General features: G+C 43.1%; 1 protein-coding gene across 4 annotated transcripts in view; it reads left to right on the top strand.

Moving 5' to 3' along the window:
• CABP1 (calcium binding protein 1) overlaps positions 1 to 14,903 on the top strand; it is a 70,738-nt gene that overhangs the window by 30,660 nt on the left and 25,175 nt on the right. Inside the window, exons 1-2 of one of the 4 annotated variants that reach the window (XM_068238685.1) lie at positions 2,720 to 2,952; positions 3,769 to 3,930. The exons of 1 other annotated variant lie outside the window; for it this stretch is intronic. In XM_068238685.1, the coding sequence (XP_068094786.1) occupies positions 2,908 to 2,952; positions 3,769 to 3,930 (207 nt within the window). In that variant the 5' untranslated portion in view covers positions 2,720 to 2,907. Of the gene's footprint in view, positions 1 to 2,719; positions 2,953 to 3,089; positions 3,525 to 3,768; positions 3,931 to 14,903 lie in introns of those variants that run through there. 2 more of the 4 variants (XM_068238687.1, XM_068238686.1) reach the window with 2 other exon arrangements.

The following is a 14,903-nucleotide window of genomic DNA, read 5'->3' as shown; positions in this document are numbered from 1 at the left end:
TAACAAATCATTTTTTATAAGTCTCCTCTGGATTTTTACATAGACTTGGATGGAGAAGAAAATCAATTGCTCAAAAGTCATTCATTGAGGTGATTTTTTTCCATTATAGGGGCACCGCTGGGAGATTCATTTCATGGGACTAATCTCCCAACAATCTCCTGCAGCTACACAGGAAAAAAATATTATTTCTAGGGAACATCTATATACAATATGGATTGCAAGATTTCTTTTATTCAGACTTTGTTTCAGTAGCTTACTTTTTAATGTGGCAGCACTTTTGAGATTTTGTAGTCAGTAGAAATAAATACTGAATAATAAATAATCAGATTCAGGAAGTTACGATTAATTAGCTGGCAGCTTAAATAATTGAACAGCAATCAGCTACTTAATCCACAGCTCTAGAATCTGATTAGCCTCTGCAAATCCTGTTCAACAAATTCTGTAGTTCAGCCAATGAAGGGAAAGGGGAGGTAGAAGTGCTCATGCTTGATAGGCCAAGTGAGGCAATAATGTGACATTTGCCTAGATTTGCCTTTCCACTGCACCAACATACAGGTAACATTAGGATGGTAAAGTGGACCTAGTTCGTAGGGAAATTCCGCAAATGTGATTAGGTGGACAGCACCCTCTCAAACTTAGGATTTAGATAGGTTGTAGTAAACTCCTCCCACGCTATTCGGCCAATCACACTGCTTCGTGCTAAATAGGGAGCTGTGATTGAAGAACTGTTCCCAATGATGTTTACTGCTGGGTCCCCTAAACTAGACTAGCGATGGTAAACTGTAGTATGTAAACCGATCCCAGATACACAGTAACAAGACCGTGGAGTTTTCTAAGAAGTTGTAGGGAAGCATGGTTTGCATAATTAAGCATGACTAAAAAAAATCAGTGCCTAAATAATTCCACCGACACACTGAACATGGTCTAACTGATCTTTTTCATCAGCAATAAGGTTTCCAAAAGTAGAGTGTAAATAGACACCTGTCTATTCAGTGGGAAAACTGGAAGTATGTATATGTACCTTTTGTTTTGCAGTCTAATGAACCACAGGGTGGGGTAATGTATGTTCACTCAGATCGACATCCACTAGAAGGATAAGTTTCTTCATCTTTGTCCATTCTGCACTTGGCCATACACTGTAATGTTTTCCAATTATTATATGTGAATAAATGGGCTAACTGAGCTGGGAAAGCTGGGAAAATCTATTATCCTTCCTAGATTTTGTGGTGCCAGCTTTCCAAGGCCTTCTGGGAGCCTGGGCCACATCCCTTTCCTTTGGCCAGTGTAGGGCAGCAGGAAGAGCCCAGCGACTGTCATGTGACCACTAGACAAAGAATCAAATTAAATTATTTACAGGGCCTTTTTTAGTATCAACAATTTCATGTTTGGGGAAAGGAATTTGGCTATAACATTTTTTTTCTTTACATATGCTTTAAACTAAAGTACAGAATATCTTGCATACCACTGAATTACAGCATACATATCTTTTTTGTGAAAATGGCAAATGATTTCAAAGCAGGCTTTATGACCAACTCTCAAAATGTGATTCTTATTTTAGGAAGCATAAGATAAAGTGCAGCCTTAATTTATGACAGCTGTTGCTTTTCTGAATAGACAGGGCAGCTGGAAGACAAGATTTGTTAACTTGGATAAGCACTGTAAAAAGCAGCATTTCTTCCAGAGAGTAATCTCCCTGCCTGCCTGTTGTAGTCTTCAGCATCCTTTCTATGTAATACCCCCAGACTTACATAATAGCAGTAAATACTGATTCATCTTCTCTTGGAGTATACAGTACATTCCATTTAGAAGCCTTTCTTAATTCATTCATTTTTTCATATCACTACACTTGGCAAAGCCCACAGCTTATAGTAAGCAGTGTATTTTGGCAAGACTTTCCTTAAAAGTCCTGTTGGAAGATAGATTTGTGATAGAATGCATTATATACAGTCATAATCACTATTCTTATTTATTAGTAGTACAACTATAATCACATCACAATCATTGTCTTTTCATTGGATGCTTGTCTAGCCTTTCTGCTCTGTATGGTAGCTACTGACCTAGAAAGTGGAAGTCTTAATGTCCATTCACCTCTGATTAATTTTTTTCTGCACATTTGCCAGTGCAGTCATCCTATTCTCACCCACTCTGGCAGAGGAAGATGTGTTATTGTCTTTCTCCTCATATTGAGCTGTGTGATCCAGCAGACAGTTTTGTCTTGCATTACATCCCCCTTTTTTCCAGGAATTGAGATTGCAGATGCTATGCAGCAAGTCCTCGGCTATGTTGACTTGCGTACGTAGTGTTATTATACCCATGAGTAGGACAAGCTCAGCCTCAGTCTTTCATGCCAGCCACAATGGTACATTGTCCTCTGTTTGACAAGCTTCTCGTCCTGCATTGTGCCTATTGGCGAGCATGCATCCCAGAACATGCAGCCACGGGAAAACATCGCAAATCAGTGCTCATTAACCATTTCATCACATCCCTGTCCCAATGACGGAAGCAAGGTTAATACGTTGAAAACAAGCATTCCTATGAAACCCCCAAATCAGGTTTCTTGCGCTGTTCAGAGCCGACGTCAGTGGCATGAATGCTGTGTACGCCTCAAGCTGATCTGTCCCACATCATGTCATTGAAAGGCTGTAAGGCTCATGGGGGAAGGGGGCCAGCACCAAATTAGCCAGATTCTCTGAGCTCATCAGGGAATAGTTTCTGCTGCAGTTTATCTGCTGTAATCAGAGGCTCTATCAGAGAAACAATCTGCAGCTCAAAGGGTCTAATCTGTGGGACGCTGCTGACTGCCCCCCAGGCTCAGAGGCGCTCACTGTGCGGGATGCCTCGCTGGCTGCTGCCCTCTCTATCTCTTTTCCCCTGGGAAAGCTCATCCTCTGCTCTGTACTGGGTGTTATGGGGAACTGTGTGAAGTCACCTCTTCGAAACCTCTCGCAGAAGGTATGTCTCCCCATACATGACAAAGAAGGGTTTAATGGAAAAGCAAAGAACAGGTAGCTGTAGGACAAAACCTATATGGGGGAGGTGGGTGGGAGGAAAATGTTCTTGTTTTTTTACTTCTTTAATCCCCTTTTGTTCCAGATGTGAGTAAGTCCTGTTTAATAAAGCAAAGGGCAGAGCACAAGTGTTGGTCCCTCTGCTGCCTCTAATTTACACTTGCAGAATGTCTCCTGACTCTTCTGTCAGCCACGCAGTCCATCCACTAATGCAATTTGCTCTGTGTGCAGATATTATTTGGATTGTCTATAAACACTGCTCACTTTTAGTTCCCATTTATTTTTACAACTGTAATGGCATTCTATATTTGTTCTATGACCTATGAACCTGGTTGTATATTCCCAAAGGAGGCACACAAATGGCAAGGAAAATGATGTCTTATAAAGGCGTGGGAATGGAGGGTCCGGCAGGACCAGACTCAAACAGTTCCTTATATAGAGAGGAGACACAGGGGAGGAGAGAAGGAGATGGCAAGAGAAGGAGAGTCTGGGAAATGTTCTTCTATCAAACACCAGGTATGCAGAGAGAAAGAGTTGGGGATGTGAGCAGATAGAAAGGGCTTTAAAATAATACAGTACTAGCCTGCTCTTGGGAAAGCAATGGGAGGGTGTAGATGGAAGGCTGAAAAGAAGGAATGTCAGTGACAGCACAGGCCTCATAGTGACCTATAGGTCGCATATATAGATGCAATAGGATAGGTAGAAGCCCTTTTACAGTACTGATCCCTCAGTGTTCTGGTAACACTCTGTATGTTGTAAGATGCACCAGGAGGAGCGAAGCTGTCTCAGATCGCCACAGTCTGGGGAAGAGGGTGCTCAGGGGCCTCTAATGCTGTTGGCTCAAAACTGCGCAGTGATGCACAACCTGCTCGGTCCAGCCTGTATATTTCTCCGGAAGGGATTCGCAGAGAGTCGACAGCCTGTACGTGAGTTGTTTCCCTTCCATCACCCCCCCCCCCCCGCCCCCCAAATATTTCCCATTATTGTTTGACAAGACTCATCCTGTACATTAATGTTGTCATAAATCATGCGACACAACACATATCTTCATGTAGCCCCATGCTAAGGTTAGAAAAATAAAACTTTGTTATTGCTAAATGGATTCTTAATATAGTGTGTCTGTTATATAGTGATTAGATTAGACATTAAAAGTAATTTCTACTCTACAAAGTCTGAAGAAAAACTAGCAAAATACTCATAACTGCCTTGAAATACAGCAGAGTTGAAATAAGCTGTTGTGAAGGATCTGTATGAAATGACAGGAAGGATTTGCTTTTCCCTGCTTTGATAGCTCTGTGATTTATGTCACTCATTAAAGCAGTCTATCACAACTTAATTAAATACTGAGAATATTTTGTACTTTATGTCTGATTACAGTATCTCTTGTTAAATGCTTATCATTTGTCTTTAGAGCTTTGTACTGTATTAATGGTGGAAAGAATGTTATTTCATTTCATGTACTTTAGCATGCTTTTATGGGCACAGCAGTGTGTATGTTTCATTATATGTGGAGCAGAGGGCCAAAGCCCTTTGCAATGTCCTGTGTCTTTACATTTTTTTTTGGGGGGGGGGGATACATGATAGCATGCATGATAATACATGATACCATGTAGGATAATATTTGCAGCGCAATAGTGTATTAGGGAATGAACACACAGAAAATTATGGGTATTTAATACTCCCTTTGATTAAACACATTTAGGGCTCTCGCACACTACATGCGATTTCGATTTTTTAATACGATTAAAAAACATAGCAGCATGCAGTACTATTTTTAATTGGAATCAAACATCCGATCGTATAAAAAAGTCCGAATTGCATGTAGTGTGCAAGAGGCCTAAGGCTTCCATACATGCAATTCATATATAATATATTTCAGTTACTTAAAGGACATCCAAGGTGAAAATAAATTGATGAGAAAAACAATTGTATCTACCCTCCTTCTCCTAAAAATGACTTATTTAGATTTGCCACCATTTTATTTTATATTTACATCTAGTTTTTAAGTTTTTACAGTTTCATTGTCCCTGCTCAGTGACACCTTTAGTGAAGTTTGCTAGAGCTCAAATCTATGAATTATTGACCCTTTTCATCGCTTTTCTGCTCTCAGAAGCCATTTAGTGACAGGAAAGTATTTTATGGCTGTAATTCCCTATCAGTGAGGGTTATGCTATAGTCTGACCCAGTCCCGACTCCGACAGAAACTTCACTTGCATACCTGATGTTTAACTCTTTCAGGCAGAGAAAGAAAAAAGGAACACAGCCTAGTTATTTATGTGTTAGGCACTGTACATACACATGTCTATCTCATCATGTCACATGTCACCTCGGTTGTCCTTTAAAGGGGAACTGAAGAGAGAGGTATATGGAGGCTGTCATGTTTATTTCCTTTTAGACAATACCAGTTGCCTGGCAGCCCTGCTGATCCTCTGCCTCTAATACTATTAGCCATAGCCCCTGAACAAGCATGCAGCAGATCAGGTGTTTCAGTGGTTCAGACTTATAAGTCTGATCTGACAAGACTAGCTCCATGCTTGTTTCTGGTTTTAATCAGATACTACTGCAGAGAAATAGACCAGCAGGGCTGCCAGGCAACTTGTATTGATTAAAAGGAAATAAACATGACAGCCTCCATATACCTCTCTCTTCAGTTCCCCTTTAAGGATTCTTTGTAAAATAAAGCAATGATTTTTCTTTCACAATCTATACATTGAGCACAAGCATATTACTCTCTCTCATATTGGCATACTGGATAAACTGTATATATATGCAATGTCACATTTATATTAGACTGTATGTAGAGCTAAACTGCTTACTTGAATGATTGTTGCGGAAAAGTCTCAGTTCAACACAGTGGTCGATACTGCATTGAGTGTGGGACAGCAGTATATACATGAACGTAGATCCTTCAGATCTTCAGTTCTTAACTAGGAGACTATAAGAAATAATTGATTACTGGACACAGCAGCATTTAACATAATAACATATGCAGTAGAATACTGCTGCTGAACTATATGGTTATCATAGGTAAACCAACTTTTCTGTTCTTTCTCCAACAATACATTTGCTTTTGTGGTAAAAAAAAAATCCCATGCTAGCTTGTGTACGTATAAACCGGCACTAGAGTTTCCATTACTGTGACACCGGATCATTCTCTTTATTTTCTCTTTAATACCTCATGCGCCTTGGTTAATAAAAAGGCAAAAAAATTACACTGTTACACTGCTGTACAAACAAAAAGAGCAATGATTTAAACACAAGGTGCATCTTTTTATAGCCATGCTTTACAAACTGGTGGCCACCAAGAAACCACTGCTCAGTCTAGCCTAGACGGAGTAAAATGCTTTACTGGCGAATTGCAGAGTCGTGATTGCAGACATTACCAACATACAACAAGCTGTGGCCATGTGGCCTCTCAGAATATACAGTAGCTGTAAATTGTTTCCCTTTTCCTCAGCCTAGGCTGGACTAAGCAGAAAGCACTTCATATCCAGCACTTCCGGTGGTCATGTGACCTCTCAGTATATAGCTGTAAATTGCTTCCTTTTCCCTCAGCCTAAGCTGGACTGAGCAGTAGGCACTTCAAATCCAGCACCACAGTGGTCATATGACCTGTCAGTAAGCAGTAAGCACTTCATATCCAGCACTTCCGGTGGTCATGTGGCCTCTCAGTATATAGCTGTAAATTGCTTCCCTTTTCCACAGTCTAGGCTGGACTGCGCAGTAGGCACTTCATATCCAGCTCTTTCAATGAAAATATGAAAAGAAGAATTTTCTAAACCACTGCACTGTTTCATGCTGTGGTGCGACCATAGCCATTTCCATGGCTATGGACCTACTCATGTGTCCACTCCCTGAACAACCCCCTCCCCCTACCTGCTCCTTTTGTATCTTAACCACTTAAGCCCTCAGTCGTTTTCACTTTATGCATCCGAGCAATGTTCACCTCCCATTCATTAGCCTATAACTTTATCACTACTTATCACAATGAACTAATCTATATCTTTTTTTTTCCGCCACCAATTAGGCTTTCTTTGGGGGGTAGGGTACATTTTGCTAACAGCTACCTTACTGTAAATGCATTTTAACAGTAAGAATAAGAAAAAAAATGAAAAAATTCATTATTTCTCAGTTTTCGGCCATTATAGTTTAAAAATAATACTTGCCTCCATAATTAAAACCCACGTATTGTATTTGCCCATTTGTCACGGTTATTTCACCGTTTAAATTATGTCCCTATCACAATGTATGGCGACAATATTTTATTTGGAAATAAATCACTATTTACAAGCTTATAAAAAGAAGAAATATAGAAATATTTCATCTTTACATAGATATTTAAAAAGTTTAGACCCTTAGGTAAATATTTATGTGTTTTTTTTGTTTTTTTTATAGTAATGTTTTGGTTTTTTTTTTGTTTTTTTATTAAACATTTTATGTGGGTATTTTTGGGAGGGTGGGATATAAATAGTGTTTTATTTGGGGAAATTTTTGTGTATTGTAATGTTTTTTTACTTTTAGATGTAGTTTTACTTTTTGGCCACCAGATGGCAATCTTGAGTTTGTTTACATGACGTCACTCTAAGCGTACAATGTACGCTTAGAGAGACATAGAGTCAGAAAAAGTGTAGCTTCCGAGAGAAGCCGTCGCTTTTTCAGCGGGGGAGAGGAATCAGTGATCGGGCACCATAGCCCGATACATTGATTCCTGGGCTACCGAATCCGTGGCCGGGAATGCGCGTGCACGCGCACGATTGGCTGCGGGAGCGCGCATGTCCTCCTTGACGTTTTTATACGTCGAGGAGGGCAAAGTGGTTAATTCTTACCCTTCTCCTGTGGTAACTGATTAATAACTTGGGCACAGTGCTGTGACATGAATTGATATGACCACAGCAGCCCGTTAATACCAAAGTATAGTAGAGCCTCGGTTATCTGGTACTGACTGGGATCGGCTGATGCCGGATAAGTGTGCTTTCTGGTTGCTTGAGACTCAATGTTAAAAATAGACCTAGCTAATACGGTACTATATCCCACACTATATAACTTAATGTTAAAATACTATCTATAACTGAAAGTATATTAAAGGGGCACTATGGTGAAAATTTTTAAAATGTAAAATATGTGCAAACATAGACAAATAAGAAGTATGTTTTACCAGAGTAAAGTGAGCCATAAATTACATTTCTCCTATGTTGCTGTCACTTACAGTAGGTAATAGAAATCTGACAGAAGTGACAGGTTTTGGACTAGTCCATCTCTTCATAGGGGATTCTCAGCATGGCTTTTATTCTTTATAAAGATATTCCCTAAAAAGGATTTAAACAATGATGCTGGCCAGCTTCCCTGCTCAATACACAGTTTTTTGGCAGTTGGACAGAGCAACTGCCATTCACTAAATGCTTTTGAAAATAAATACATTCCTAAGAATCCCCTATGAAGAGATGGACTAGTCCAAAACCGGTCGCTTCGGTCAGATGTCTACTACCTACTGCAAGTGACAGCAACAAAGGAGAAAAGTAATTTATGGCTCATTTTACTCTGGAAAAAACGTACTTATTTGTATATGTTTGCACATATTTTAACATTTTTCGCCATAGTGCCCCTTTAACTTGAAAAACCTCAGGAGAGTACAATGAGCGTGGAGTGCCACAGACTGATGGCCTCTTTCCTCTGTGTACTGTACTGCACTTCCACAGACTGATGGCCTCTTTCCTCTGTGTACTGTACTGCACTTCCACAGGCTGATGGCCTCTTTCCACTGTGTACTGTACTGCACTTCCACAGGCTGATGGCCTCTTTCCTCTGTGTACTGTACTGCACTTCCACAGACGGATGGCCTCTTTCCTCTGTGTACTGTACTGCACTTCCACAGACTGATGGCCTCTTTCCTCTGTGTACTGTACTGCACTTCCACAGGCTGATGGCCTCTTTCCACTGTGTACTGTACTGCACTTCCACAGGCTGATGGCCTCTTTCCTCTGTGTACTGTACTGCACTTCCACAGGCTGATGGCCTCTTTCCTCTGTGTACTGTACTGCACTTCCACAGGCTGAGGGCCTCTTTCCTCTGTGTACTGTACTGCACTTCCACAGGCTGATGGCCTCTTTCCTCTGTGTACTGTACTGCACTTCCACAGGCTGATGGCCTCTTTCCTCTGTGTACTGTACTGCACTTCCACAGGCTGATGGCCTCTTTCCTCTGTGTACTGTGCTGCACTTCCACAGGCTGATGGCCTCTTTCCTCTGTGTACTGTACTGCACTTCCACAGGCTGATGGCCTCTTTCCTCTGTTTACTGTACTGCACTTCCACAAGCTGATGGCCTCTTTCCTCTGTGTACTGTGCTGCACTTCCACAAGCTGATGGCCTCTTTCCTCTGTGTACTGTATTGCACTTCCACAGGCTGATGACCTCTTTCCACCGTGTACTGTACTGCACTTCCACAGGCTGATGGCCTCTTTCCACTGTGTACTGTACTGCACTTCCACAGGCTGATGACCTCTTTCCACTGTGTACTGTACTGCACTTCCACAGGCTGATGGCCTCTTTCCTCTGTGTACTGTACAGCACTTCCACAGACTGATGGCCTCTTTCCTCTGTGTACTGTACTGCACTTCCACAGACTGATGGCCTCTTTCCTCTGTGTACTGTACTGCACTTCCACAGGCTGATGGCCTCTTTCCACTGTGTACTGTACTGCACTTCCACAGGCTGATGGCCTCTTTCCTCTGTGTACTGTACTGCACTTCCACAGGCTGATGGCCTCTTTCCTCTGTGTACTGTACTGCACTTCCACAGGCTGAGGGCCTCTTTCCTCTGTGTACTGTACTGCACTTCCACAGGCTGATGGCCTCTTTCCTCTGTGTACTGTACTGCACTTCCACAGGCTGATGGCCTCTTTCCTCTGTGTACTGTACTGCACTTCCACAGGCTGAGGGCCTCTTTCCTCTGTGTACTGTACTGCACTTCCACAGGCTGATGGCCTCTTTCCTCTGTGTACTGTACTGCACTTCCACAAGCTGATGGCCTCTTTCCTCTGTGTACTGTACTGCACTTCCACAGACGGATGGCCTCTTTCCTCTGTGTACTGTACTGCACTTCCACAGACTGATGGCCTCTTTCCTCTGTGTACTGTACTGCACTTCCACAGGCTGATGGCCTCTTTCCACTGTGTACTGTACTGCACTTCCACAGGCTGATGGCCTCTTTCCTCTGTGTACTGTACTGCACTTCCACAGGCTGATGGCCTCTTTCCTCTGTGTACTGTACTGCACTTCCACAGGCTGAGGGCCTCTTTCCTCTGTGTACTGTACTGCACTTCCACAGGCTGATGGCCTCTTTCCTCTGTGTACTGTACTGCACTTCCACAGGCTGATGGCCTCTTTCCTCTGTGTACTGTACTGCACTTCCACAGGCTGATGGCCTCTTTCCTCTGTGTACTGTGCTGCACTTCCACAGGCTGATGGCCTCTTTCCTCTGTGTACTGTACTGCACTTCCACAGGCTGATGGCCTCTTTCCTCTGTTTACTGTACTGCACTTCCACAAGCTGATGGCCTCTTTCCTCTGTGTACTGTGCTGCACTTCCACAAGCTGATGGCCTCTTTCCTCTGTGTACTGTATTGCACTTCCACAGGCTGATGACCTCTTTCCACCGTGTACTGTACTGCACTTCCACAGGCTGATGGCCTCTTTCCACTGTGTACTGTACTGCACTTCCACAGGCTGATGACCTCTTTCCACTGTGTACTGTACTGCACTTCCACAGGCTGATGGCCTCTTTCCTCTGTGTACTGTACAGCACTTCCACAGACTGATGGCCTCTTTCCTCTGTGTACTGTACTGCACTTCCACAGGCTGATGGCCTCTTTCCACTGTGTACTGTACTGCACTTCCACAGACTGATGGCCTCTTTCCTCTGTGTACTGTACTGCACTTCCACAGACTGATGGCCTCTTTCCTCTGTGTACTGTACTGCACTTCCACAGGCTGATGGCCTCTTTCCACTGTGTACTGTACTGCACTTCCACAGACGGATGGCCTCTTTCCTCTGTGTACTGTACTGCACTTCCACAGACTGATGGCCTCTTTCCTCTGTGTACTGTACTGCACTTCCACAGGCTGATGGCCTCTTTCCACTGTGTACTGTACTGCACTTCCACAGGCTGATGGCCGCTTTCCTCTGTGTACTGTACTGCACTTCCACAGGCTGATGGCCTCTTTCCTCTGTGTACTGTACTGCACTTCCACAGGCTGAGGGCCTCTTTCCTCTGTGTACTGTACTGCACTTCCACAGGCTGAGGGCCTCTTTCCTCTGTGTACTGTACTGCACTTCCACAGGCTGATGGCCTCTTTCCTCTGTGTACTGTACTGCACTTCCACAGGCTGATGGCCTCTTTCCTCTGTGTACTGTACTGCACTTCCACAGGCTGATGGCCTCTTTCCTCTGTGTACTGTGCTGCACTTCCACAGGCTGATGGCCTCTTTCCTCTGTGTACTGTACTGCACTTCCACAGGCTGATGGCCTCTTTCCTCTGTTTACTGTACTGCACTTCCACAGGCTGATGGCCTCTTTCCTCTGTGTACTGTGCTGCACTTCCACAAGCTGATGGCCTCTTTCCTCTGTGTACTGTATTGCACTTCCACAGGCTGATGACCTCTTTCCACCGTGTACTGTACTGCACTTCCACAGGCTGATGGCCTCTTTCCACTGTGTACTGTACTGCACTTCCACAGGCTGATGACCTCTTTCCACTGTGTACTGTACTGCACTTCCACAGGCTGATGGCCTCTTTCCTCTGTGTACTGTACAGCACTTCCACAGGCTGATGGCCTCTTTCCTCTGTGTACTGTACTGCACTTCCACAGGCTGATGACCTCTTTCCTCTGTGTACTGTGCTGCACTTCCACAAGCTGATGGCCTCTTTCCTATGTGTACTGTGCTGCACTTCCACAGGCTGATTGCCTCTTTCCTCTGTGTACTGTGCTGCACTTCCACAGGCTAATGGCCTCTTTCCTCTGTGTACTGTGCTGCACTTCCACAAGCTGATGGCCTCTTGCCTCTGTGTACTGTACTGCACTTCCACAGGCTGATGGCCTCTTTCCTCTGTGTACTGTACTGCACTTCCACAGACTAATGGCCTCTTTCCTCTGTGTACTGTACTGCACTTCCACAGACTAATGGCCTTTGTACTGTACAGTTGTAGAGCAGTACTGTACTGTACTTCTGTAACAATGAAGCCTTGGGGGTGCCTGGCAACCCAGACTTGGAGCACAGCAGAGCTCAACAATTACATCACACGTCACCCTTCTCTGTGAAACCTGCCGGCAATTTGTGCTGGTTAGCTGAGTTTCAGATGACTGGGACTCTACCATATAATAATTAATAACACTTCACACACAAAATGACATTGAGGCACAAAATAAATGGCAATGACACACTTTCCTCCTTAAAATTAATCCTTACTGTAATCACGCCAGCCAGCACACAAACAGGCACTTCACCCATCGCAAACTTGAACTGAGCCCATATCTGGTTTCTGTGCCATCAAATCCAGAGGACACGCACGTTATGTATCAAACCAATCTTCTAGGAAACAACAATCTCACACTTGCTGTAATGACATAGGGACAGCAGAAGCATAGCTTACGGCAAGGCTATAATGGATATATGACAATAATAATAACTGATGTTACACTCTTCTTGCAGAGAGCTCAAATGAGGCCTCGCCAGGTGGTAAAGGGCTGTGACATCCCAATGTTAACCCTTTGCACCTCAAAATACATAAAATCGGCATCCTGTGTCATGAACTATGATGTAAGCCACAAAATATGATAAAATTGAGGATATTAGATAAAAAAAAACTGCCCGTACAGTATTTCTGCATTAAACCAGTTCACCCCAATACAGTATCCTCCTTAGAACTGATCCCAACTTAACCATGTCAGTCAGCAAGCAAGCCGACATTTCAAGCATCATAAACTTGAACTGGGCACATGTCAGGGTTCTGTAATGTTATATCAAGGGAACACATAAAATGCATCAGACCAGTCTTTCCATGGATCTACAGTCAAGAACAGGTAAAATTTAAGGTTTTTAAATAATGAGCCACATTGTTGGCATGCAGTCTTTCCATGGATCTACAGACTCACACTCACAGCATTTAACCCCCTTGGCGGTATGAAAAATACCGCCAGGGGGCAGCGCAGCAGTTTTTTTAAATTTTTTTTTTTTTTAAATCATGTAGCGAGCCCAGGATTTCCTGGAGGGCTTCCCCCGTCGCCATGGCGACGGGGCGGGATGACGTCACCGACGTCGGGACGTCATTGGGAGACCCGATCCACCCCTCGGCGCTGCCTGGCACTGATTGGCCAGGCAGCGCACGGGGTCTGGGGAGGGGGGGGCGCGCGCCGCACCGGATAGCGGCGATCGGGCGCGCGGCGGTGGCGATCAGGGTGCTGGCGCAGCTAGCAAAGTGCTAGCTGCGTCCAGCAAAAAAAAATTATTTAAATAGGCCCAGCAGGGCCTGAGCGGCACCCTCCGGCGGCTTACCCCGTGTCACACACGGGGTTACCGCTAAGGAGGTTAAAGAACAAGGGGAGCTGTAAGGGCATAGGGACAAAAAAGCTACAGTTTTCAGTCAGTCTACAACAGCTCTTAAAAGGAACCAGGCGCCACTTTCTTTTTCCTGCTAATGTGTGCAATAACTGATTATAATAATCAGTCCTTATCTGCCTGAATTTTTTTGCGGTCGGGCAGGCCTTAGAAGTAGGGTAATAAAACCTGCTAAACTTTTAAATGTAAAAAGAACAGGTAAAATTTAAGGTATTTAAATAATGAGCCACATTGTTAGCATGCATTTTTACCCCCCCCCCCCCCCCCCTCTTTTTAACCACTTAAGCCCACGGGGTTGTTTATTTTTTGCATCTGAGCAACTTTCACCTCCCATTGATTTGCCAATAACTTTATCACTACTCATCACAATAAATCGATCTATATCTTGTTTTTTCCACCACCAATTAGGCTTTCTCTGGGTGATACATTTTGCTAAGAATTAATTTATTCTAAATCCATTTTAACAGGAATATTAAGAAAGAAATGGAAAAAAAAATAATTATTTCTCAGTTTTTGGCCATTATAGTTTGAAATTAATACATGCTACCATAATTAAAACCCATGTATTTTATTTGCCTATTTGTCCCGCTTATTACACCATTTAAATTATGTCCCTATCACAATGTATGGCGTTTATATTTTATTTGGAAATAAAGGTGCATTTTTTCAATTTGCGTCCATCACTATTTACAAGCCCATAATTTAAAAAAATATATTAATTGACATGGATCTACATGCATATTTAAAAAGTTCAGACCCTTAGGCAACTATTTATGTTTTTTTTTTTTTTTTAAATTGTAATTGTTTTTTTTATTAAAAATTTTATTTGGGTAATTTTTGGTGTGGGAGGTAAACAGCTAATTTTAAATGTAAAAAATGTATTTAACCACTTTGTCCTCCTTGACGTATAAAAACGTCAAGGAGGACAGGCGCGCTCCCGCGGCCGATCGCGCGCGTGAACGCGCACTCCCGGCCGCGGAGTCGGTAGCCACGGAATCAATTTATCGGGCTATGGAGCCCGATCATTGATTCCTCTCCCCCGCTGAAAAAGCGACAGCTTCTCTCGGAAGCTTCGCTCTTTCTGAAGCTGTGTCTCTCTAAGCGTACATTGTACGCTTAGAGTGACGTCATGTAAAAAAAATCGAGATTGCCATCTTGTGGCCAAAAAGTAAAACTACAAGTAAATTCCCAAAAACATTACAATACACCAATATTTCCCCAAATAAAACACTTTTATATCCCACCCTCCCAAAAATGCCCACATAAAATGTTTAATAAAAAAAA

This window comes from Hyperolius riggenbachi, chromosome 1, assembly GCF_040937935.1.
Source record: "Hyperolius riggenbachi isolate aHypRig1 chromosome 1, aHypRig1.pri, whole genome shotgun sequence".
NCBI lineage: Eukaryota > Metazoa > Chordata > Amphibia > Anura > Hyperoliidae > Hyperolius > Hyperolius riggenbachi.
Note: the sequence above shows the minus strand (reverse complement) of the source record. Positions and strands in the feature narration are given on the sequence as shown.